Source organism: Manduca sexta, chromosome 5 (assembly GCF_014839805.1).
Source record: "Manduca sexta isolate Smith_Timp_Sample1 chromosome 5, JHU_Msex_v1.0, whole genome shotgun sequence".
Lineage (NCBI taxonomy): Eukaryota > Metazoa > Arthropoda > Insecta > Lepidoptera > Sphingidae > Manduca > Manduca sexta.
The window spans coordinates 7,233,415-7,259,438 of NC_051119.1; the positions used below are offsets into that span (position 1 = coordinate 7,233,415).

General features: G+C 37.4%; 1 protein-coding gene across 1 annotated transcript in view; it reads left to right on the top strand.

The window, feature by feature from the left end:
* LOC115444620 (NADPH oxidase 5) overlaps nucleotides 1–26,024 on the top strand; it is a 50,388-nt gene that overhangs the window by 17,359 nt on the left and 7,005 nt on the right. Inside the window, 14 exon segments of the mRNA XM_030170462.2 lie at nucleotides 17,697–17,791; nucleotides 18,111–18,222; nucleotides 19,092–19,189; nucleotides 19,507–19,627; nucleotides 20,078–20,228; nucleotides 20,581–20,791; nucleotides 21,360–21,525; nucleotides 21,527–21,587; nucleotides 21,925–22,113; nucleotides 22,764–22,957; nucleotides 23,220–23,356; nucleotides 23,789–23,973; nucleotides 24,688–24,817; nucleotides 25,477–25,643. Of these exon segments, the coding sequence (XP_030026322.1) occupies nucleotides 17,697–17,791; nucleotides 18,111–18,222; nucleotides 19,092–19,189; nucleotides 19,507–19,627; nucleotides 20,078–20,228; nucleotides 20,581–20,791; nucleotides 21,360–21,525; nucleotides 21,527–21,587; nucleotides 21,925–22,113; nucleotides 22,764–22,957; nucleotides 23,220–23,356; nucleotides 23,789–23,973; nucleotides 24,688–24,817; nucleotides 25,477–25,643 (2,017 nt within the window).

Below are 26,024 nucleotides of genomic sequence, written 5' to 3' on the forward strand. Positions count from 1 at the left end.
CAAGGTGTGTGAGTCTACTAATCCGCACTGGGCCAGCGTGGTGGACTAAGGCCTAATCCCTCTCAGTAGTAGAGGAGGCCCGTGATCAGCAGCGGGCAAGTATATAATACAGGGCTGATATTATTATTATTATTATAGTCTAATGTTATTAAAATTGTCCTAGACCTACAAAACCTAGATCAAAAGATGCAGAAAAAAATGGCGATTCAAAATATTTATAAAATTCATTTTCGGTATATTCGCTTAGATGTTATTGCCTTTCGAGCGTCATTTTACTCACTCGGTTTAATAGTATGTAGTAAGTGCCGCTCGGTTTTAAAATCGAATTCTATCAACTTCCCTATTCTTGGAAGGATTTCGGTAGTAAGCCTCTCGTAAGGGCCAGTCTTCACCGTGAATACAACAATGATATTATCGTATTATCTATTTCCGCCAAGTAGTGGCAATGCGCAAACTCAAAGGATATCAGCCAAGTACGCAGGAGATATTATAGGGCACAAATTTGTTCGTAAAACATAGATGTACTTTCTATTCCTTCAATCTCATACTCCGGTGAGTTGGCGATCCGACATGACCGGAAAGAGATCAGGCGCAGGACCAACGGCTTTACGTGCTTTCAGAGGTACGGAGGTATCACATCAATTTCCCTACTCCGAGCTGGGACTGAGTATTTTTAAAGTGGATAAATACAGTCAAATTGTTTTGAGCCGACCTGGGATTCAAACCCAAGAGGCTTACGTGGTCGTACTTAGTCGTACTCTTACCGCTTACGCAATACAACTACGCCACCTTACGCGGTAGTCGTACTCTTACCGCATACGCAATACAACTACGCCACTGAGGCAGTCAGGACCGACATAGTCGACTTACCAGCCCAGTCCTTCTACTGCCTTCGATGGTCTACACGGGAGTATAGTCTTTGGCATGACGTGCGCAACATCATGTTAACTAGTATAAAATAACATCCATGGTTGTATATTGCACGAACCTTGTAGAGAATAGACGGAATTTCTTCACTTTCCGGCGGTTTAGCCGTACTTGTTATTGGAATTAAATCTAACACTGGATAGAATAGGACCCTTTCATATTTTTTTTATCCATACAGCTTTAAAGCTATTTTTTCTAGTTATAAACGTCCCTATACTGGATATTAAAATACGCATTTAGTTCATTATTTAGTCTCCGGCTTTGCTGTGGTGAGAAGTGAATAATTAATATTTCCAAATCATCACTATGTGCTTAATTTCGGTGCGGTATAAAGAGAGATTAGTGTTCCTTAAAAACGCCGAGTTTCATTGCTAGGTATTATAATGCGTGCTGATCCTGTCTTACAGGAGTTGTAGTGGTGGATATGAAGGCGGGAGAGTCTCTATAACCTACTCCTAAATAAGGAAAAAAATATAATTAACAGATCTAGTTCTAAAGACAATTAATATCTCCGTAGTCTTATGCCCTTAGCCCATGACAATACTGACCTTCCATTCACTTGCTTTATTGGCCACGTTACGCTCAGTCTGAAAGGTCGCCGCGCACCAATCATTGTCTCAGGTGTTGTAATGTCTCTTTGGTGCAGTAGTAGTATATTTATTTATTTATTTATGTATTAGGTTTTCCAGCAGCGGCGATAGCCTAGTTGGGTGTGGAACGGTCTGCCAAGACGAATGTCCGCAGGTTCAAATCCCAAGGGCACACACCTCATTCTTTTCTAAAAATCATGTGTGTATTCTTTGTGAATTTATCGTTCGCTTTAACGGTGAAGGAAAACATCGTGAGGAAACCTGCACATCCGAGAAATTCTCTATAGGAATTTCGAAGGTGTGTGAAGTCTACCAATCCGCACTAGGCCAGCGAGGTGGACTAAAGCCTAATCCCTCTCAGTAGTAGAGGAGGCCCGTGCTCAGCAGTGGGCAAGTATAATAATACAGGGCTGATATTATTATTATTATTATTTCCAGCAGACTGAACCTACGATTACAATGATTTAAATATTATAACTTATAGCTATAATGAAAGCTCGAGGAAAACGCAACATGCACATAATTTAATCTAAAAGTAACTTAAGAGTAGAAAAGTAGATTGGATAGACAGCTTCGAAGTAAACTATCGTATCCGAAAATAGCAATATTCACTTTTTTAACGTTTCGTTATCTGGGCACTGTTTACTATCAAACAATTAAAAAGTTAGTAAAATATTTTTAATGTCATTTTTTTCGTCTATTAACTTTTGAATTGAATGGGTTTGGTAGTAAAAAGTACCTTCATAAGAAAACGCTACAAAGTTAATATTGCTATTTATCCAGGTACGAATATTTATTTAGAAGCCATCGATATATAGACCAAAGTGCTGGGTTCAAGTGGCAAAGAGCAATTCAACGGTCTATACTTGATTTTCTCTATGAATGTAATTTTTATGACTTTGTTTACATGAATGAGTTTTTTCTAGAATAAAGTCTAGGGCATAACCATCATTGTCGCTGAAACTTTTGGTTCTGAAGATTCTCTCTCTGGAAATTATATTATATTTTATAGAAGTAATATTTATATAGATACTAGCTGACCCGACAGACGTTGTCCCGACTTAACTATGAATTTGCAGCGCGCATTCTGTCAATGGCTGACAGTCATTTCAAACAATTGTCAGTTATATAAAATTAATATTTTCGTTAAATTTTCTAATTTTCCGCGCAATCTTTTGAATTTTTCTTTCATAAGAACCTTCTTCTGACAATAACCAACACAACAAAAAAGTGTAATCGGTCCAGCCGTTCACGCGTGATGGCGTGACCAAAGGAAATAGGGATTCATTTTTATATATATATTGATATGTATGTGTTATATAATATATGTATAGGCTTATTTATATTTCATATACAGTTTCTCATCTTTGCATCATCCAAAAGTTGACAAAAAATTCGAGCATTAAGTCCACCTATATACCTACATCTACTGTAAAGTTTAAATAAATAAATATAATTAAAAACGGCATACATCCGCATAGCTATGCTGTGTCACGACCCAACTTCACGCTAATTGTTTTAAATTATTTTAACCGGTTTCAAAACATAAAAACAAAAAAAAATATTTAACATTACCAATACATTGGTAACGAATTTTGTAGTTAAAATTAAACATTGTTGTTGTATATTTGTTTATGTATTTATCTAGCAAGTGTGGCCATTTTAATTAATCAAAGACTCAAAAATTTGATTACCAGTATATAGGTAATAAAATTTATTGATTTTTGAAGGCGGTTTAATATTGTAGGAAAACCTTCCCTGAAAATAAACCACTAAATAACGAAGACCATACCCAAATCACATCAGTATTTATTGAGAAAATGGCAGACATACAAATATACACCCATACGAGTAGAATACAGAACCTTTTTTCCGAAGTCGGTGAAAAAGCGAAATAATTTGTATCCAGCGCATACAACATAGTAAACGCAATAATAACGAGGCAATATCTTACCTGGCCGAGCTCGTTAACCGCGGAGACATATCTATTTATTAACGGATTACGGAGATAAAAAGGCGGTGTGCTGTTTTGTGTAACTGCCCAGTAAGAGCTGGTGATGGGGCATAAGATAGCATACTATTATACGAGATGTACTTTTGACTTCGGCTTCGACTGTGTGTAAAAGACTTTTCGGGAAAAATATTTTCTTGGGATAAAAAATAGCTTATAGGACTCAGGAGTAATGTAGCTTCGCATTAGTGGAAAAAATCTCAAAATCGGTTTAGTAGTTCCTGAGACTAGCGCGTTCAAACAAATTCTTCAGCTTTATATATTAGTATAGATTAAACGAGAGATTTATTAAGTTATCTGGAGGTGGTGCGGGCCGCTTCAAACAGGTCGATCTGGAAATCTTTAGGGGAGGCCCATGTTCAGTTTTGGATATCCTGTATGCTGGTGGTGATGATGATGAAACGAGGCTTAAAAAGAGTGCTTACCTCGCGAGAGTCTACGGCTTGGCTGTGCCTCTGGCATTGCTGAAGTCCAAAGACGGAGAAGCTGCTTATCATCAGGCGGACTGCTAGCTCGTTTGCCTATTAAACCAATAGAAAAATACGTAAAGTCCTAACCATGCTATTATACTGAAATAAACTGTCAAAATTTAGATCGAATTGACAAGTAATTGTCATGGGCAAGATTTTATGGTCGTTTATACAAGCTCGATAAAGTGACTCCACTGCGCCTGATGGTAAGTGGAGTGGGGTCCAGATAGTGTTGTCGGATGAGACCTGTTTCTCCCTCGCCAATCGGTATGTACGTCGAGACTACCGCCCTCGAAATGGCATCGATAGTATTTTTTGGGACGGTCTAGAACGGGGATGCGATAAATAACCATTTGAGTCTCATCCAAAATATTTATTTGTAAGTGTTAAATATTGTAAAGCGGTATAGAGGCTGTAGGAAGTTCCTAGAACATTTGTGATAAACAATTTTTTATCCAACCTATGAGACGAGTTCGCCGTGGGCTCATGGTAAATGATTTGACTGGCCAGAAACCGTATCAACAAGATATCAAGATACATCACCAAATAGTCTGATTTACCAAGCTTTGCCTGCAATGCTCGTTATGGTAAAATATGTAGAGATATTCCGAATAGTATGGCAGCGAGCAGTGACGTATCTTCACCGATTTCTGCCGATTACCAATTTTTAAGTCTCAACAAAAAATAATACATGAAGAACTTAGTATTTTGCACGTCATACCACGCTGTCGTCACTTCGCTGGAAGCGAGTCGTAAATATAAGAAGTATAGTCGTACTGAGTCGTAGATTACCTGAAAACTAGCACGCTCACGACACAAATGCCACCAATTTCTCAATAAATCGCCACCTAGTAAAGATAGATTAGCCGCACATTGCTCAATAGTTCGTTCATCAATCATTCACTCATTCGCATTAACATGTGAATGGTTGTTCTGACAAATGACCCGATCCTCTGGTAATGAAAATTTGATAATTGCGTTTGAAAGTTTTGATCGCTATCTGAAAGATTGTCTCAAGCAAGTGATTTATGGAATGATGTGGATTTGAATTCTGCTAAACCGTTATGTGATATCGACATATTGATCATAAGCTCACGCCTTTATCTCTGAAGGGTAAAGTAGAGACAGAATCAGTTTACTAGCTTACGTTGAATTTATCACCATGTCATGATGAGCGGCAATAGATGTGTATTTGTGAATTGAAAACATATTTTTTTTTGTGTCTAAATAATTTACAACCCAAGTACACTGCAATGAGATGAACTAGGCGATTTATTTATGTTTGAGAGCGTTCACGAAGAACAGGCTCTTTAATTATAAGCATTAGAATTTTAACTCTCTATTCTAGTTTCTCCCTCTATTATCTATTCTATTCTATCTAAAACATCTATTGTATCACATACGTCTTTTATCCCCGAAGAGGTAAACATAGATACGAACTTTCGCCGTGTATGTGTCGTTCCATGATGTGATAGGCGAGCCTATTGCCATATCAGGCATAAATTCCAGACTCCGGGATAATACTGAGTAGAAAAATCCAATATAAATTTGCAACCAATAATTTAATAAGAAATATTTTGATAGGGTGAAATTCTGAAAAATTCTTAAAAAAATATTCCTTAAAGCAATTATTCGTAAATCTTTGCATATACGCGTGAATCTCGCCGTAAAAGTATAAAACGAATACTCAAGGCCCATTGCTCGGGAGAGTGTCTTAACAATAAGATCAGATCAGTATTTCCCTTTCTCCACACATCTAAGGTATTAACAAAAAACTTTTTTTGTGCAGCCATCGTGGCTTGTAAAATCTTCAAAACCTCGAGGGAAATTACCATATAAAAACTGCGATAAAAATCGTAAAATAGATTTATTTTAGTGTCTAACATTCGCGTAAACATAAGAAATACTTACATCTAAAGGACGTGTAAAGTCACGTAACAAATACGATTATTTCGAAAGCAAACTCAAGGCAGTTAATCATTCGATAATAAATCGATTGTTTTGTCCAACTTATGATATATCGTTCGATTTTAATATCACTATTGTTGATTTTATTAATCAATTATGTGTTGAATTATTAATGTTTGCGAGTGAATTAAAGATTGAGAGATAAGGTACCTGTTACTAGCGTCTTGTTGATGGCAATCGATTATTATTAAAACTATGTGAATACTGTTTTATTTAGGAATATTGTAAGCTCCTCGGCGTTTCATTGGTCTCAGTTCAGCGTATGTAGGCTATATACCGCGAGGCTTCGCTGGTGTTAGGAAACTTGAATCCGACCGTATAGTAACCACAGTATATTAGGAGTTAAATCCGCCATAATGACCCATGTAAATCGTATCCGTATCGCGTTCCGGGATCAGCCTGTGTATATCCGGTTCCAAGAAGCGGGAGTAATAGTGTTGACTATCGAGCGGTTCTTTCGTTAGTCGACATTCTACTTTGATACTCCATTTCCCGTCAGGTGCAGTGAAGTCACTTTGCTTTGCCCGTATAAAACTATCCAGTTTTGAACAGGCCGCCATAATTGTATCAACTGGCAACGGATAATCATTTTTCAACAAACACTATCTATCCCGGTTGTCCTCTATTACTGAAAGATTTGGGCCTTAGGCCGCCACGCTGGCTTAGTGCAACTTAGACTGCACATACTCTCGAAGTTCTTATACAGAACCGGAACCATTAACTACTAGATATTGTCTACTTAATTCGTGACCACACTGAGCGATGGTCATCAAGTTGACACGATTAGGTCGCGGCAGTCGGCCGACACTGCGACGCGTCGCCGCGATATCGCGTCACATAACGCTTAATGCGACAAACGTGATCGGCAGATTAGGGCTGTTGACGGATCTGCGGGTTGACAGACGGGCGACTGTCGAGCGACTTTTTGTCGTGAGTTTTATATACTTTATAGTTGTGAAATTATAAAAATCTGCCTCCTGAATATTAACGGATGATTATGACTTTCTATATTGTATTTTACTAAATTTTCACAGGTCTACATAAAATGCTAGATATTTCAAATTAATTTGAAACTCCATTATATCCTTTAGTTTTGAGGAATTAAATACTATTTACATATTCATTACACAGTTGCCGAGTTTCAATTAACTTTTACCTATAAACGAAGTTTTACTTTAAAAATAACAACAGAATTTCTACAAACTCATTTCAAATTGGCATTTTAAATGACAGTAGTGTGTTCAGATTTGTGCATACTTGCGCAAATAAATCGCAAAGTATGCACAATGCACAGTGCCAACCAGTTCAGCGATTAACAGATTGTGACACTGAATAAATCTTATTATTCGTGTTTTGTATGCACTGTTTAATATTAAACTAATCAAATACAACCAATGATTTATAGCTGTCTTTTATTCGAAGTTAAACGATTTATTGTCGCTTTTAGAAGCAACGTATATAAAAAGTCTCATAATGAAGTTTGCACAATAGAGTTTCAACAAATACCAAAATTGATTGTCGTAGCAAATTACATTATATTGTTATTATACAAACGATGTTGTTTGATTCGGATGTTCAGTCAGTCGTGAAGACAAATATATATTTTTAAATAGGTATCGTGGTCTTTTAAGTCATAGTTTAATTGAGTAAATTTTGTACTTGGGAACGTTTCGCCTATACCATTGATAGAATTATAGGCCTTAGTTCTCAACGCTGGCTGAGTACGAGGCACAATTCACAACTTTCCCAATTCTTACATCGAGGTCTTCAATGGATGACTTCAATCAGCTACTAGATGGTTCACTTAGATTTGCCCCAACACCAACTTTAGACGATACATTTGGACGCCATAATCGGTATGTTGCTCCATCAGGGTTTCCCCTGACCTCGACTTAACCAGGAATAACCGGAGGGGGGGGGGGGGGGGGCTACGTATCATGCTCACTCGACACTAAAATGAGATAAGCAAAACAAACCATGACAATATGTCATTTTGTAAAAATGTAAAAACCTTTAGTAAATTCATTAGTAAAGAATAAAAAGCCAGACGTATAACATCATCTTTCGGGTCCCAGTATTTACGCTCAGAGCGCGCCTGCAATCACAGATTGGAAACGAAATGTTTCCTCAAGATGTTTTATTCTACTTCACGAGAAAAGTAAAAATTTACCTTTTTCTCTCGATTTAACAGTTCAAATGGTTAAACACAGAAAGATAAGTCATAATAAATAATATTTCCAAGTTCTTATATAAAAACCTCCATTATTATTGCCCGTAAGTCCGTAATGTCAAGTGCGAGTAAAAAATAGGCAGCTCGTTACATCGGGAGCTAGTTATGGACACCATGCCGAGCAATGTATACATAAGAAGTCTGTAGTGTGTTTGTGTGTAGAGAACATGGGTTTTAAATGTTACTACTGCACGTCTTACTTTAACTGAACATCATAACATTTTACAATTATTTGCATGTATATTGGTATGAAAGCGGCGATAGCGTAGTTGGTTGTGGAACGGATAGCCGAGGCGAATGTCCGCAGGTTCAAATCCCAAGGGCACACAACTCTGATTTTTCTAAAAAAAATAGTGTGTATTCTTTATGAATTGTCACTTGCTTTAATGGTGAAGGAAAACATCGTGAGGAAATCTGCATAGTTGAGAAATTCTCTATTAAGAACTTTCGAGAGTGTGTGAAGTCTACCATTCCGCACTAGGCCAGCGTGGTAGAATAAAGCCTATTCCCTCTCAGTAGTAGAGGAGGCTCGTGCCCAACAGTGGGACAGTATATAATGCAGGGCTGATATTATTATATAATGGTATAGTATTGGTAAAATAAGGAGTAAAAAAGATTAAGTTTTAGACAGCCTAAAAATTTCCAATGATACGTCACATTCAATTAAAATTGATGTTACAATTTATATTACATTGTTCTATTGAATTCACGTAAGCATCGAGATACGCAATGCTTTGCTCCACAGAAAATACCATACAAAGCTGCGACATTTTAAAAATCGAACTCAAGTGAACCCGAAGGAAGCAGCACACGCATGACAAAAACCTGCGCACACGTCGTTCAGCTGTTAGGCGCCATATACGTACAACAGAACTGTGTTTTTACATGCAACATTGCATTATGTTGTTTACGACACTCAAGTAAAATTGTTGACGGCCAAGATTAAGTTTTTATCAATTAAATAAACCATTTATGGTGATGTTTTCTTTGGGGTGTGCGTTCCGAGTTAAAATAGCTTTTAACTTTTTGTTCCGTATAATTTATTAAAAAAATGCTTCTCTGGTTTTTAAATAAAAATACCTATTGTAAATGTGGTGAAATATTTTAACGAGCTAACCAGAGGCATTTAATTCATCTAAAGAATTCTATGGGAGAGGAATGTGAGTGACTACAATTAGTCCAATTTAATTCTTTTATTGCTAGAATTGAGATTAGAAATTTCAGCATACGAAACTATTCATACTCCTCCCTATGTTTCAATTTGATGGATTTCTTTGCAGGTTATTTTTTTCACTTCGTCATGGTAGGATATATTTTGTATCCGCCCGGGTAACGACCACCGTACATAATGTTAAAACTCGACATAGCGGCCCATGTAAGTGTGTCGCGGTACGGGATCAGCCTGCGTATATCCGGTTGCAACAGGCCGGCATAATTGTGTCGACTGTCGAGGGGTAATCATCTCTCGTCGCAGTGAGGTCGCTTTGCCGTGCACGGCTAAAAAAAGGATCAAGTGCGATAATTTGTTAACGTCTGTATCATAATTGTTTGTCACTTTTTCCGTACATCAACTAATATCAGCAAAACAAACAAAATAGTATTACAAAACACTAACAAACACGTATTAGACACATTTAAGTCAAACCAGTCTGGATTAATACATGACCCTTATTACTTTTATTAATAAAGCTATTATGGATTATACAAGGCCCACTTAACTTTGAAAATGATCGCAAAGCCCTTAACATGTCACAATCAATACGGATCAAAACCCACGCGTCCACCGGATGCGAACGACAAATTTATGTATCGCATCGCATCCGTTTTATAAACAGCGCGATTAATTCACGTTCATAGCACTTTACGATGCGCGGATTACTCTGACACACGGACGGGGAGGGAAGACAGCTTATTGCTGGAGAGAAACAGGCTTTTATTAGATTTCTCGTATTCGAGAATTTGGCTAGGACAACGGCAGTGTCTATTTCTGCCTGTATTATGTGAGTAATGTTGTGGTTCCGTTTAAAAGGCATTGTGACTGTGGGTGCGTAGAGTAATTAATTGTTAATTATTCTTTTAATTGTGATGAAGGTAGTGAAGTGCCACGAAATTCTCTGCATCTAAAAGTTGTAGTCCCTGCAAGTTGTTGCTGTGTTTATGTTCGGTCGTGATCGTTGCTAAGAAGCCAGAGACTTGTCATTTAGTTGTAGTGATACAAGAATTCATAATGATTTAGATGACTTCGTCATATCTCGTACTTATGCTTTTTCTTGCAGAGCGACGAAAGCGTTGTTTTCGTCACCTTTTTTATAGGGAAATTATTTGACAGCCGGTGAGCTGCAGGCAAAACTTAATTGTAAATGATATTCACAGTATCGTCTAAAGATTCAAAAATAAACGTATATCAAAAACATCACAGTTCAAACCAGTTCTATTAAAACAAACATATTGTTGTTATTGCAGGTTCTTATAAGCCGTGTGTGGCCCACATCTGCCGTCTAAGCCTCGAGGATATGTTTCGTAATCGTGTCACAGTTTAATAGTGATTATGCTAATGGCAAACATTATTTCTTTAGAGTCGCTCTACACGTAATTGGACCGTATGTAATCGCTTTAAAAAGTAATTGAATTGTATAGTAGTTTAAACACAATTAAGGATATATAACGACTGGCCCCATGCGGTTAAATCAAGGCGGATGACTTCAAGAATCGTGGTGTATGAATTAAAGATGTGAGCTTAGGAACAAGCGTGAGACCACGCACAGGGAACGTGGTTTGTGACGCACGGGTCGGTAGAGCGACGAGCTGAAGGTAGTGGATGAGAGTTCATGAGCGAGTATTGTGAGACCACGTACAGAGAGCGTAGTGTATGATAGTTGGTACGACGAGCTCATGTAATAGGACTTTTCTTTTAATTTTATCAGTGGTGTTTATCTAGTTGTAAACGTTCCTATCCTTGAGGTTAAAACGCCTCCTTAGATCATAATTTTGTCACCCGCATTGCTATGGAGGGAAGTGGAAAATTCATATTTCCAACTCCTCCCTATCTTTCTATTGGATTAATTTCGTTGCGGGATAATGACATATTAGTTTTCCCTGAGGCTCGCCGAGCTTCACTGTTCTGTGTCATAAAATGCGTGCCACTGCAGATCCTGGCTTACAGGAGTTGTAGTGGTGGGTTGAAGGGTGGGTTTAGGGCGAGAAAGTCTCAGTTGGTACGACGAGCTTATAAAGCCAGTGAATGAGAACTCAGGAGCGAGTGTGTGAGACCACGTACAAGAAGCGTAGTGTGTGACGCGCGGGACGGTGGAGCGACGAGCTGAAGGCAGTGGATGAGAACTCAGGAGCGAGTATGTGAGACCACGTACAAGGAGCGTAGTGTAAGATGCGTGGGCTGTATGGAGCGACGAGCTAAAGGCAGTAGACGAGAGCTCAGGGGCGAATATTGTGAGATAAGGAACAGAGAGCGTAGTGCGTGACATACGGGCTGGTACGACGAGCTAAAGGCAGTAGACGAGAGCTCAGGAGCGAATATTGTGAGATGAGTAACAGAGAGCGTAGTGCGTGACATACGGACTGATACGACGAGCTAAAGGCAGTAGATGAGAGTAAAGGAACGACTGTGAGAGACCACGTAGAGAGAGCGTAGTGCGTGGCACATTGACGTACGACGAGCTGAAGGCAGTAGACGAGAGCTCAGGAGCAAGTGTGTTACACTATTAAAACTGATCTAGATCTCGTGACCCTGTGTACACAACACAATTAACCTCGAGTGTATAATGATTTATGCGATCGATAGGAGCGATCGTTGCCTTGATTGCTCACAAGTTCGTCCCACTTTTGTCGGCCACGCCTCGCTCGTGAGTTCGCACCTGAGATCATGTCAGCTTTCGACCGTGGGTTCGGCCGTCATTCGTCTTGTAAGTGTACGAACATGTGTATGAGAATAGACGACATATATTGATATAGTGTAATTACTTAGCTATGTATAGTTATAATAAAGATTTTGTTTTTGTTTGTAATTTATTTTAGTCCTTATTGTTCCAACTATAAAGCATTCTTCTATGTATTTTCATTTACAATCTTATTTTTCAAAGCATTTTAATTTTCAGTTTTAAGGAATTTTAAGTTCTAACCCAAAGAAAAGTTTATGATGACATAATTAGTACTTAGCTGACAAGTTCATTTAAAAAAAAAAACAACCATTATGCGAACAGTTTTGTATTCATCAATTTGAATAGATAATCACCACAGCTATAGTGGCCCACATAACTGTCGCTTTCCGGGTTCAGCTTGTGTATATTCAGTTCCAACAGGCCGGCATAATTGTGTCGACTGTCGAAGGGTAATCATCTCTCTTCTTCACTTGCCATCAGGTGTAGTAGGGTCACATTGCTATGCTGTCATGCCGGTACAAAAAAGTATCTGTCTCGCGTGAAGTAGCTGTTTTATATTTCATGCAGTCAATAATATTAGTAAGTCCAATTTTATTTCTCTCCCTCTGCCCTATTTTTACTTATACACACACATTTAATCTCTCCTACATAGTTCGTAAGCGGTGGTGATTTTTTACCAGATATTTTTTTTAAGTATTAAAGAATGCATTTAATATTATGTTCCACAGGTACTCAGATTGTTGAGTGTGCCTTTTGCAAATTTCAATGCGTTACTGTACAAAATAGGCGATACTGAAATATTAAAAAACTATTATTATTGCAACAAATAATAATTTGATGCAATAAGTCATAGCAAATTTCCATGACTTGCTATATAAATATTTTAGGCGATATCGAAATATTAAGTCACTTTATTATTATTGCAATAAATAATTATTTTATTATAAGTTATAAACGACTCATGTTGAAACATTGAAGTTCACAATAAAATTGTTTAACCTTTGTCTAGACTCTAAATGAGTGCACATAAAGACTATATTAATTCACTTGGTGATAAGCGCCTGTTCATAAATAATAGCAACTCAAAAAAAATTGTTAAATTAGTGACACTCACGCCTTATTTCTAAAGCGGTAGGCAGAGGCGATACTGGTGCACCCACTCTTCGCAGTGCGTATTTCGTCTCATAATGCAATAGAGAGTAGGGGGGGGGGGGGGTATTGACATATCTAGCACAATTTCCAGACTGCGGGCTAATATTGAATAGAAAATCCCAATATTACTTTGACCAAACCCGGAGATCGAACCCTAGAACTCAGCACTACAGTATTACAACATCGTAGTCTTTTGTAGTAATTACTAACTTTTGCCTGCGGCTCCGCCCGCATGAAAAAGATTTTCCGGGATATAAACAAGCCAATTATAGCTACTTATATTACTCAGGAGTAATGTAGCTTCCTGTCAGATATATAGCTAGACGGACGATCTGGTGAGGGTCGCCGGAGTCCGATGGATGAGGGCGGCCCAGAACCGGTCCCTGTGGCGCTCAATGGGGGAGGCCTATATCCAACAGTAGACGATTCCCGGCTGGAATGATGATGATGTAGCTTCCTATCAGTGTTTCTTTTTTTAAACCGGTACATTTACTTCCTGGGATTTGCGTGTTCAAATAAACAGACTCTTCAGCTTTACTTATTAGTATAGACTATAGATAACTAGTTTTAATTTTAATTGATTTGTCATAATATTTAAAATTATTCGACCAGTACTCGTTATTCAGTTATTTATTATTACCAACTCATTTATTTTTGTTTTCATTAAAATAATCTCATTCATGGAAGTCAATTAATGTTCATATGTAGGTCACAGTTTACAAACAAGGTTGTGAAATCAAAACGAATAAGTTGAAGCATCGTACGAAGGACTTAAAATGACGCGCATCAAGATTCGCAACATTATTCACACCTCGTGTTATGACTGACATTTTTATAAGAGTTTTAGGTTAAGACATGTTTTATTTTTTTATGGTATTGAATAATGCGTCCTAACTTCGTGTCATTCAACTTTTTAACTTGTAGGCATTGACCGATGCTTATAGGTAATTATATAATTGTAAAATGTAGGTAGATATTGTAATTGACTTTTAGGATGATCAACACCTGTCAGTTCCATGACCATGAAGGCTGCAAAGTCTACGAAACATCTGGATAAAATAAATAAAAAATACTTATAATAAAATCCAAAAACTAGTTGTGGTGGTAATAATATTGGTAGCGGCAATAGTATTGGTAACCAATGATATATATTATGCTCTAGAAAAACGTCAATGGCGGTAACATAAAAAATCTTTAGACGTATTGTGTAGGTACTTAGCCTTTAGGGGTTTTTCGAATATTACTAAAACGTCTTTTGACTAATGATCAGGCAAACCATTCATTATACAGTCTCGCGCGGTTTGCATGACACCGCGCTATCTGCCATCGCGCGGCTGTCACATTTGACAGCTGTCAAACGTCATTATGACAGCCGCGTTGACAGCTCGTCGGCGGGAACATCCACCCAATTATCACGAGAACTTTCTATTTAATTTTAATTGAGACATTTTTATATTTAGTATATTGAATGACGCTTGTATTTTATTAATTGTTATGTTCAATGTCTCAATTGGTTGTTAGCGTGTGTGTTATAATTGATTATGTGTTGAAATTGTTTTATATGAGTATGCAAGGAGTGGTCAAGTTGCTGGTCATATATATTTTATACCTATTGATTACGTTTTGCCTTCAAGTTGCGTAGGGCCTGGGTATTTATTTTTATTTATTTAATGACTATAGAAACTTCTAGACATTTATTAAATTAATTAGTTATTTATTTTTTATTTTTATTTTAGCGACTTACATTACAGGTTTACACCTAACTCGGATAGGGAACTTAATTACGAATGAATATTAAAAAAATAATTAAATACGTACATGATCAATTTTAGTGTAAAGATCAGGAATATATTTCCAAATATTCCTGATCTTTACAATAAAATACTTATCTAGACTAGGGATTATGAAGGATTTTCGGCCTTATCACATCCAATAAACATTTGCACATCACCATAATATTATAATTTGACATACCATGGTAGTTGGCAAAATTCCTTTTTACAATCATTAACGCTAAAAGAACGGATAAGAAATATGGGATTGACGATAAATCTGTCGCTAGGATTTGTCATTCTAATACATAACATAAGCGTCAACGATTGTAGAAAGTAGTAGGAGTCTTACAAGTACTAAGATAACTAGGTACCTAGTTCTAGTCACTTTAATCAATGCATCATACTCTTTGTTTTAAACCATAGAGTATCAAAATCCACGAGTATCCATCGCACATTTGACACTGGCAGAATAGTCGACATCTGCAAAACTTGCCATTTATAAAAAAAAAAGAATTCGAATTTCGAAATTTAAGAAGAAATTCCCGTGCCCTTGTGTTCGAATTCATCGATGCAAGCCGGTTTCGAGAACTTGTTTTTTTTTTCCACAAATAACACAAGATGAAATGGGTACAGTTAATACTTTTACGTAATACCCTCAGTTTATTGAGTGTTGTGCTTCGAGTGATAAGTGTATATTTTTGGTATGTTTACTAATATTAAGAAATCGCAAACATTTTTGCCTAACAGTGAATTGTTCTTAGAGCTCATAATTCAATCATATTGGAATAAGTTTAAATTATAAACAATAACTATTTCAAAATAGGAACTTATTTCTTTAGTTTATTGTTTCGATGGATTCTGTCTAATTAAAATATGATATTGTCCTAAACATAATATAAGGTATTGATTTATTCGCGTACTAAGTGTATTTATGAAAGTTCTTGTTCTTCATATGTGTTAATAATTTATTTACCCTTTTAACCATTTTCGGTTTGATGCATGCATGATGTTTTATAGTAATAATGCACGATGAGATGATTCATTAGCTTGTTTTTTAGACTTCAGCTATTGCAAACAACTTCTATGAGGTCTGCATTTATGAATCTTTTTGTGAATTACCGTGTTTACTCTCATAAATCTGGAATAAGCAGAGATGTATCAAGTCCCAAAATTTCGTCACGTTTTTTTTCATACTTGCACGGTTAAGTGGCTCCACTGTATTGGATGGTAAGTGAAGTGGAGTGCAATAGAATATCGACTGACGAGAGATTACTCCTCGGCAGTCGACACAATTATGCCGGCCTGTTGGGACCGGATATACACAGGCTGATCCTGGAACGTGACACTTACGTAGGCCACTATGGCGGGTTTTAACACCTTGTGTACGGTGGTCGTTATCCGGGCGGATATAAAATAGATCCTACCACCAGCAAATTCTAAAGCAAGACCAAAGAATACGCTGAAAACATATTATTTAATTGTCTCTATAGTCGTACTCAATGTGATATCTGTGTACTACTAAAATCCTAAAATCTTAAGAATTCTATTTTCAATGTGATAATTATAACTTACTTCATGTTGCTCACGACTTTGCCCCTGTAAAATGTCTTGCCTGTTACGAAAGTCCCTAAACGACGTCCATCGCCACCTATTTCAAAAACAGATTTAAAAATCCATTATTTCCCATGGGAACAAATCACTAGCATATACTTTATTCCAGAAAATGGTCTATCCAAGTGTCAAATTTCATCCAAATCTGTTCAGCTTTCTGGGGTTGCTTTTAAGAAATATACATATATATTGACGTACTTTCGCATTTATAAAATTAGTAAAAAAAAAATGCCAACGAGGAGGGGTTTACAAATTTTAAAGAAAAGAAAGAAACGTTTATTTGCACAATATACTGGGACGCACACAAAAATTTATAACAAGGTAAAAAAAAAGCAAAAATACATAGAGGATTTGGGCAACCTGCATCCTATGATACTGCCGAAAAGGTTCCAATTTAATTAATTCTTCTCAGGCCCTTAAACGCGTTTTAGGGTTTGGAATTTAGGTCGTAACCTTTTAGCAAATTAATCACGGGTAGGGTCATTACGTACCTTTTTTTGGTTATCCTTGACACACTGGAAATAAGTAACCAAGCAAGACTCAGTTTTTATTTTAAGTTTTGTGACATCTTTACAGTTTACATATAATAAAATTGTGATAGGCCGACGTCTGTACTTTACAAATATTAAAAAAAAACTAATATGAGCCTTTATGAAAGCAACAAAAACAAAAAAAAATGTTTTTAGAATTTTTCGCTGTTTATATGTTTCTACACGAACCTCGCAAAAACTATTACAAAGAATTGAATGCTGTTACACTTTTAATGACTAGAGGTCTACCTTAAAATATAAGATATTAGAGCGAACGACAATTTATAAAAAAATACGTGCACATAACTTTGCAAAGTACGAGTTTTGTCCCTTAGGTTTTGAACCGGAGTTACGTCTCGGCAGGCCGTTCTATTCTCAACTAGGCTATCGTGAAAGCAGTACTTAGATATATTACTTAAAGTGTACCTATAACAAAGGTCAAGCTATAAATGTTAAGCTACAAAAGAGTCTACCAGGTGTAAAATTATTGATTATGTTGTTTAAATATATATGTTTTAATAATTCCCGTATTCCAGGATTTGTTGGAGCGTATCTTCCGACTGTTCGACCTGGGCAGAGAGAATCATCTGGTGCAAGAAGACTGGATAGAATATTTGAAAGAGCGGCTTACGTAAGTTTTCATGCACACGCACTTACGCTTTTTATCTTCAAAGGAGTAGGAATAGAAGTAATTCGTTTTCCGCCGTTTGTATTCCGTGCCATGATGTGATAGTAGGCGAGCCTATCATGGCGACAGGGCACAATCAAAATATGTGAATTTATAAATCCGCGACAAAATCAAAAAAAATATTTTTTTTCGTGTCAATACCATTAAATTTCCTATTCCCACATATATTATCAAGTCCGAAGATTTGAGCCTTTGTAACTTGCTTTGCCTTGAGCCTTTGACTTGACTTCGGTTTGGCTAATTTCTTCCTCCATTGTTACAGCGAAGAAAAACAATTAGATTTCGTGGAGCAGGTGGAGAGTGTGGCGTACGTGCTCTGCGGAAATGGAGTGATCACCTTGGACAACTTCCGGAGTATACTGCAGAATAAAGTTGTGAGTATGTGTTTAAATCGCCATAGATTATGTTCTGCTATATCTTAGAAATAGGCAGTATGCTTTAGTTGTGATACTGATGTTTGTTTAATTACCAAAGAGTTTAGCCAGTTGCAGGCCTAAAGTCCCACGGTTGAAGTAACATATATTGTAGTTACAAACATATAGTTGTAAACAAGTATCAAGAAATTTTAATAACAAAGCTTTGCAAGGCGCTTTACTGCGTTTGTTATTCTGTAGAATTAAGTTTTTTAGGTTATGTAAAGACGAAAATCGCATCATCCAAAAGTGTAAATCCTTTCAGAATATAAAAGAGGGCGAAGACGACCTCCTTCTAAGTCGTCAACTATTGTGACCGAAATAAAAGACCCGAATTGATGATCTAAGGCAGAACGACTTGGGGTAGATATATTAGGAGAGCCAACTCCATAGAAAGTGAGAATGAGCAAAGAAGAAGAAATTATCCTGTAGGTTTATAACAGAAGATTAGGAACACACAACAATTAATAACTTTAGCTACAATAGTTCACCAGTATATATGTTCTCTCCTTCCTACAACTGTAGCGCCTTCAAGCGACAAGGAGCAATTAGGCAAGCTGGCTTAACTTACATGTATTTATCTCTCGCCGATCTTTCTTTAGGCGTTACTTCATTTAACATTAGATCCAGTGAAGCCGCTTTGCTGTGGATTTATGGAGTCATACAACGATAAAAATGTACTATTTAAATTATTCCAAGGATACAGTCGATAGACATATTATGAACATATAATAATTAGACATGTACACTACACCACTGTCGTAGTTATGCTAATAAATAAAAAATAAACTACAAAATATTTCAGTAAAGTTGAATTTTTGTGGTTTCAGGTGACAAAGAAATTGTTCCGAGTGGTCGATACTGACGGTGATGGTTTCGCGACAGCTGAAGAAATAATGGATTTCCTCTCGACAGTCAGCAGTAGCAGGTAGTACTTGACGTATATTAAACCCACAGTTTATGAATTTTGTTTATATTTATGACGAAGGAAACAAAGTTGTGAAAGATCGCCTTATACTTAAACAATCAGCATAAATTAATTATTCAAATTCGTAGTCTGCTCGAGAAAAAAAATATAAGGCCTCATTCAGACCGTATACTACTGTACTATGTATGTATACTCAGATTGTCGATTTCCGATACAATTTGCCATCTATTTTCGAATGTTATACTGAAATACATCTATTGAAAATGTAATGACGCTTGCAAAACCTCATAATATTTCTATTTTCACTTGCTGTCTAGACCACGCGTGGGCTTCGACAAGCAAAGCGTGGACCGGCTCGAGCAGTTGTTCCGCGAGACCGTAGGAGATCAAAAAGAAATCACTCGGGAGCAGTTCAAGAAAATCGTCGTTTCTAAAAACGTGAGTATTGTAAAAAAGAACGTGCGCGTCAAATTAAGAATCGCTATTGGTTTAATGAGAAGTTAAGTAATGAAATGTAATCAAAAAGGAAAGTAATGTTATTTCATGGTCATTTAGAGCTACCAGTTTGTTTTTGTATTTATCTTTATATAAAACTCGGACCTGAATGTATTAGGCAGTTTCATTTTTGGGATTTTTGGATGACTGTTGTAGAGGACTAGGAGGATATAATACAACAAACCTTAAGAAAAATATAAACCACAACTTGAACCACGTTGAACATTCACAAGGAATCGATTATTGACGTTGCTCCTGGCATTATAAAAAAAGCAGCACTAATGTTTCTTGCTCTTTCTTTTATAGATACTGCTTTTCGAAGTGGTTTACAGCAAGATTTAACTGAATCTAACTAAATATATAATATTCTATGTGTTCAAAAAAATTCCGCAGCCCTTCTTCACGGAGCGCGTGTTCCAAATATTCGACGAGGATGACTCCGGTGCGATATCGCTGCAGGAGTTCATTGCGGCGGTGCACCAGTTCGCCGGTCAGACGCCAGATGATAAAATACGGTTCCTGTTCAAAGTCTACGATTTGGACGGTAAGCTATGGAAATAGTGTATTTTGATATTAGATTATTATCTGTTTCATTTATAAATTATTTCTAGATCATCCATCGCTTTGGCTACGTTTGTTGTCAAGCAGTAGTAGTATTATTTTATTTCGGTTGGATATAGTCGGTGTAATTAATGAGCATGAAAACAATTCATAGAATATCTCAGGAAGATATGCCGGTTAAAGCAATGCTATTCAATTTAGTTATTCTATACTGTGGATGATTTTGCATCCAGAATGAGCAAGCATCATAATGATGTTTGTTAGTAACCTTATACCTATCATCAGGCGTGTAAATTATTCGCCTCGTGATTTTAAACTCTCGCAATGTTGTTCAGGCGACGGACTCATTCAACACCGCGAGCTTCAGCATGTCATGAGAGCTTGCATGGAAGAGAATGGAATGCAGTTCAGCGACGAGCAGTTACTGGACCTCACCACAGCTATGTTCGAGGATGCTGACACAGAACGTCGCGGGGAAATAACTTATGATGCTCTGAAGAACCAACTCGCGAAACATGGCGGGCTTCTGGAGAATCTGTCTATCAGGTAAATGTAGTAGAATGTTCTAGATTTAGGACCTGTTTCACATGTTTTCAGTTAATTCTATTTGACAGTTATCGTATTAAATAGCTAATGTAGATAGTACTAATTTTATTACCATTTATTTCGGAGCATAGATTAGACTGTGACTTTTGTATATGGTCGATTTTTACATTTATGTGGCGAGTAACATCTACTCAGAAGTCATGAAATAAGGTCTTAAATATTTAGATTAATATGGCTATGGGTTTGTAACGTATTTTGGAGGTCAGATTGACTGAAACATCGGAGATGCGAGTACTGAGGTTCATACAAAACAAATCTAAAGTTAACTATTCTTAGAGTAGTAATATGCTAAAACGTAATACTGGGATGCTGTAGCTATTAGGTATTGATGAGGTAGATTGTTCGTGAATCTCAACAAAAACGGTCACAAAAATCTCCGAGAAATCAACATTTCTTTTAAAATTCTTTTTAAATTTGTAAAGCGGTAGTGATACCATCAAGTTTACTTTTTCATCTAAAATTCGTTAAAACGAAACTAAATCCAAAAAAATACTTACTTTACTTACAGTATAGATCGCTGGCTGGTGCCGCCCAAGCAAGATCCTCAGCCAATGTCTTTTCGACAGAAGTTGGCGAAGCTCAAGCCGTACCAGCTCTCGCTACCTTACTTCAAGAATAACTACGTGTTTCTCGCGTACCTGGCTGTGTTCTCACTAGTCAACATAGGACTTTTCCGTCTCAAGATGCTACGAGTACAGGAATTCTAATGGATTCGTCATACTTGCTAGAGCTTGTGGTAAGTTTATTGCAAAAATCATTCATTGTATAAGGAATGATGAAATTAAGGTATTAGGAATTGTAGTTTTTAATCATTGAAACTATTTTTGTTGCAAAGAATTACATTATGATGCTGAAAAAAGGGCTCGTAAGAAAGAAAAGATGATTAACAATGGTTGGTATTTTTATACTTGAGCATGTTTAAATTTAAATAGCGAAGTTTTCCATCAACAATATCTCAAAATAATCATCACATATTATTGAAAAATATTACAGCATTTTTGTCACAGAGAATTTAGAATCCCATCTCAGCTTGAAATAAGATCGAGAGTTAAGTATATTATTCCCGTATCCAGGTCAATGTCTAAACTTCAACTGCGCCTGGGTGCTGGTCCTGATGTTGCGGTACTGTATCACACAGCTGCGAGTGCGCGGGTTCAGCTCCGTACTACCGCTCGACCACCACATCTACCTGCACAAGATCACCGGGGTCCTCATCTGCGTCTACAGCTTTGTGCATACTGTCATGCACCTTTGTAATTTTAGTAAGTGCTACCATGTTCTTTTTTGTCATAGGACTTTATTATATTAGATGTAGAACAGAAAATTTGATGTGAATTGCAAAGCCTTTTATGGATTTCCTTTTAAAGTTTGCTATAGCATTATTTAATTCTATGAGATATTTTTACTAGGTATCTTCCACCTGCTTGTAGCTCCATCCGATACTGGGTAAACGCAAATACTTTTTCAACCGAGTTGCGTTGGTTTACCTAAAATGGATACAACAACAATAATAATAATATATATAATATCTGCCCTATATCATATACTTTCCCAGTGCTGAGCACGAGCCTCCTTTACTACTGAAAGGGATTAGGCCTTAGTCCACCACGCTAGCCTATTGCTGATTGGTAAACATCGCACACCCTCAAAATTTCTAAAGTGAACTTCTCAGGTGTGCAGGTTTCCTCACGATGGTTTCCCTCGCTGTTAAAGCAAGCCATAATTCACAAAGTATACACACATAATCTAATGATAAGTCAGAAGTGTGTGCCCTTGAGTTTTTAACCTGCGGACATTCGTCTCGATAGTCCGATCCACTCTCAACTAGGCATCGCCGCGGTGTTAACAAGCATGTCTACGTTTAATTCTATATGTACCTAATTTTAAAAACTTCTGCAATTCCATCTTCCAGGCATGGTGGTAGTAAACGACCCAGTGCTGAACGCTCAGAACTGGACCCTGTACGAGTGGTTGCTGACGGAGCGGCCGGGGCTGTTCGGGCTGGTGCACGGCGCGGCCAACCCCACGGGCGCCGCGCTGCTCGTGCTGCTCGCCGTGATGCTGCTGTGCAGCCAGCCCTGCGTCAGACGAGGGGGGAGCTTCGAGGTATTATGTGCCGAGATTTACTGGTGGTAGGTCTCTCAATGTGTGAGTCCGTCTGGGTAGGTACCACCGTACCTACGTGTCTATTTCTGCCGCCAAGTAACAGTGTGTGGTCACAGTTGTGTTCCAGTTTGATCATTGTAGCCAGTGTAACTACTGGATATAATGAGACTTCAATCTCAACTTAGGATGGCGAGCGTAGTGGAATACCAATTCTGCCTACATTTGCACTATTTACAATCAAATTTTTCTCCTTAATTCACAGGTATTCTACTGGACCCACCTTCTGTACGTTCCGTTCTGGTTGCTGCTGATATTCCACGGGCCCAACTTCTGGAAGTGGTTTGTGCTGCCCGGCACGCTATATGTTCTCGAGAGGATCATGAGACTCGCTTGGATGAGGTATTATTTATTAGCTCGGTATCGGCTTATTTATGCTACATTGATACTAAAAAAAATAGTAAACCTAGAAGTTTATAGGCATTTTAAGATTGGAGGTTAGAATAAACAATCGCATGGCCAAGCGCAGTATTATTCGTTATAGAGTACATACATTCTATTATTGGACTCCACTCTTCTCACCATCAGGTGCAGAGGGTCACTTTCCCGTGCAAGTAATAAAAAATCTAATTTAATTTCTTCTTAGAGTTGCTTTATAAGCAGGCTTTGCATTTACAATTAGTGATTACTCATCTCGTCACTGCCAAAGATTCTTACTGAGTAAGTATTTAGAGTGTCCCAGTCGTTTGACTGCCCATTTGTTAGTATTTTGATTGCTGTTTATAATTTTCTATAGAACTCTCGACTCATGAATTACCTCATACATATCTGCAGGTCAGAACGCGGTAAAACCTACATATCATCAGGTATCTTGCTGCCCTCCCGCGTCACTCACTTGGTCATCAAACGGCCGAACCATTTCGAGTTCCACGCGGGAGACTATGTGTTCCTGAACATTCCTGCCATCGCGTCTTATGAATGGCATCCGTTTACTATCAGCAGTGCGCCGGAGCAGGAAGGTAACGATATTAGTTCCATGCTTGTCTGTACCTGTGGTGTAGTTGTTTTGTAGCGATTTAACAACTGCGCTGTCTCGATTTCGGTGGCCGGGTCGAGCAGTGATGTTATGTTGATAGGATATATTTTATATCCGTTCGGATAGCGACCACCGTACTCAAGGTGTTAAAGCCTGCCATAGTAGCCCACGTAAGTGCGTCGTGTTCCGTCATCAGCCTGTGTATATAGGCCTCAATAGGCCGGCATAATTGTGTTGACTGACGAGGAGTAATCATGTCTCGTCAGTCGACATTCTATTGATCTCTTCTCCCCTTAACATAAGGTGCGGTGGGGTCACTTTGCTGCGCAAATATAAAAATATAAATTCTCTGCATAGCACAGAGTGGCAATGTGATTCAGAATATCACCCTGAAGTCTGTTATTCTGATACTAAGCAAAAAGGGCTGATACTTATCGGTTAATCTCGTGGATCGAACACGAGATTTAACCATATTACTGACGCTGTAATTCAACTAGATACGCCAGCGACGCAGTTAGAAAATAGTACGATGATTAATTTATGTATTTATTTATTTACAAAAATAAAAGGGAAATATTCATAAATAACCAGAGATAATTCTTAAGGCTTAATCAAATATGAGAATCAGCCGTCTCTCAAACTAAGCAAATTGTATCTTGAGAAACAGAAAATTAATTGGTTGATTGATTAATTACAGATTATCTGTGGATACATGTGCGTGCTGTAGGAGAGTGGACGAGTCGCCTGTACGAGTACTTCGAACGGGAACAAGCGAGACTGCACGCTCAACAAATGCCCAACAAAGCCATTGAAGACTCCAACCATAAGTATTGAATACAAAAATTACTTGTAAAGTACAAAGTGTGATTAATGTTGAAAGCTCGTAAAATTTCGTCTTTGATAATTCATATTCCTTGTTTATGAAGGTTTTTAATTTACTTGTAGTATATATATTTTTCTGACGGTCTGGATTCTCATGGAAGGCAGTGGCCCCTTATTGTCGGATTCGGTAGTGAAAACTTCGCCTTGATAATTTCTATTCCTGGTTTATAAAGGTTTTTATTTCACCCATGTATACGATAAATATTCTTCTGACGATGTGGATTGTCAAGGAAGACGGTGGAAACTTATCTTCGACAGTGACAGGGTTTTTGCTATTTGCTTCTTTCTGGTGAAAATAAATTTCCCCTTGTTTCAATGTTTTAAAGTCCTGCAGGCCTCCTTAATTTTAAAATACGGCATTAGTATTGTTTATGGGCAGTTCTCAATCATTATTATAAAAAGTAAGAATTTCTGGTGGCAGGATATTTTTAGTTCGAATAACAAGCACTGTATCATATATATCCAATTTCAAAGAGGCCGGCATAATAATAACTGCTGGCAATGGATAATTATTTCTCATCAAGACTCTCGATCCTCTCACCATCAATTGCAGAGGGATCACTTTATCGTTTAAATATATATAAAAAAAATATTTTATCTACAGAAAAGCCACCAGAACTCTCTCAAGCCTGAGTGCGAAGTTGAAGAGGCGCAGCTCCGGTAACAGTGCGAAGAAGAGATCAGTGGACTTCTCACCAACCAGCTATACCAACGAGAGCTTCGAACTAGACGAGGATAAGGAGAATGAAGACCATAATGGACATATTGAGGGTATTATTACTACAAGGTTCTTAAGAAATTGGTGATTGATGTAGTCTTTGATATTTTATTTATTTATTAACTTCTCTTACATCTACTATTCTGCCGCGCTAAGCGCGAAAGCGGTATGTCAGGGAAATCTTATTTCGAGATAATCGAAGTTTTGTAAATATAGTTTAGAATGTAAAACTAAGATAGTGAAACTCTTTTAAGGTCTTTTTAGTAAGTTCTAAACAAGATACCGTTATTTAAGGAAGTTCATTGGATAGGTAATTCTTTAAGCTATCTGACGACATAAAAATCTAGATTTTTTTTTTTTTAAGATGCTGCTTTTGAGCTTAGCTCGTCAGTATTACAGGGTAACAAATGCAATAGTGTAACACAGTACAAATA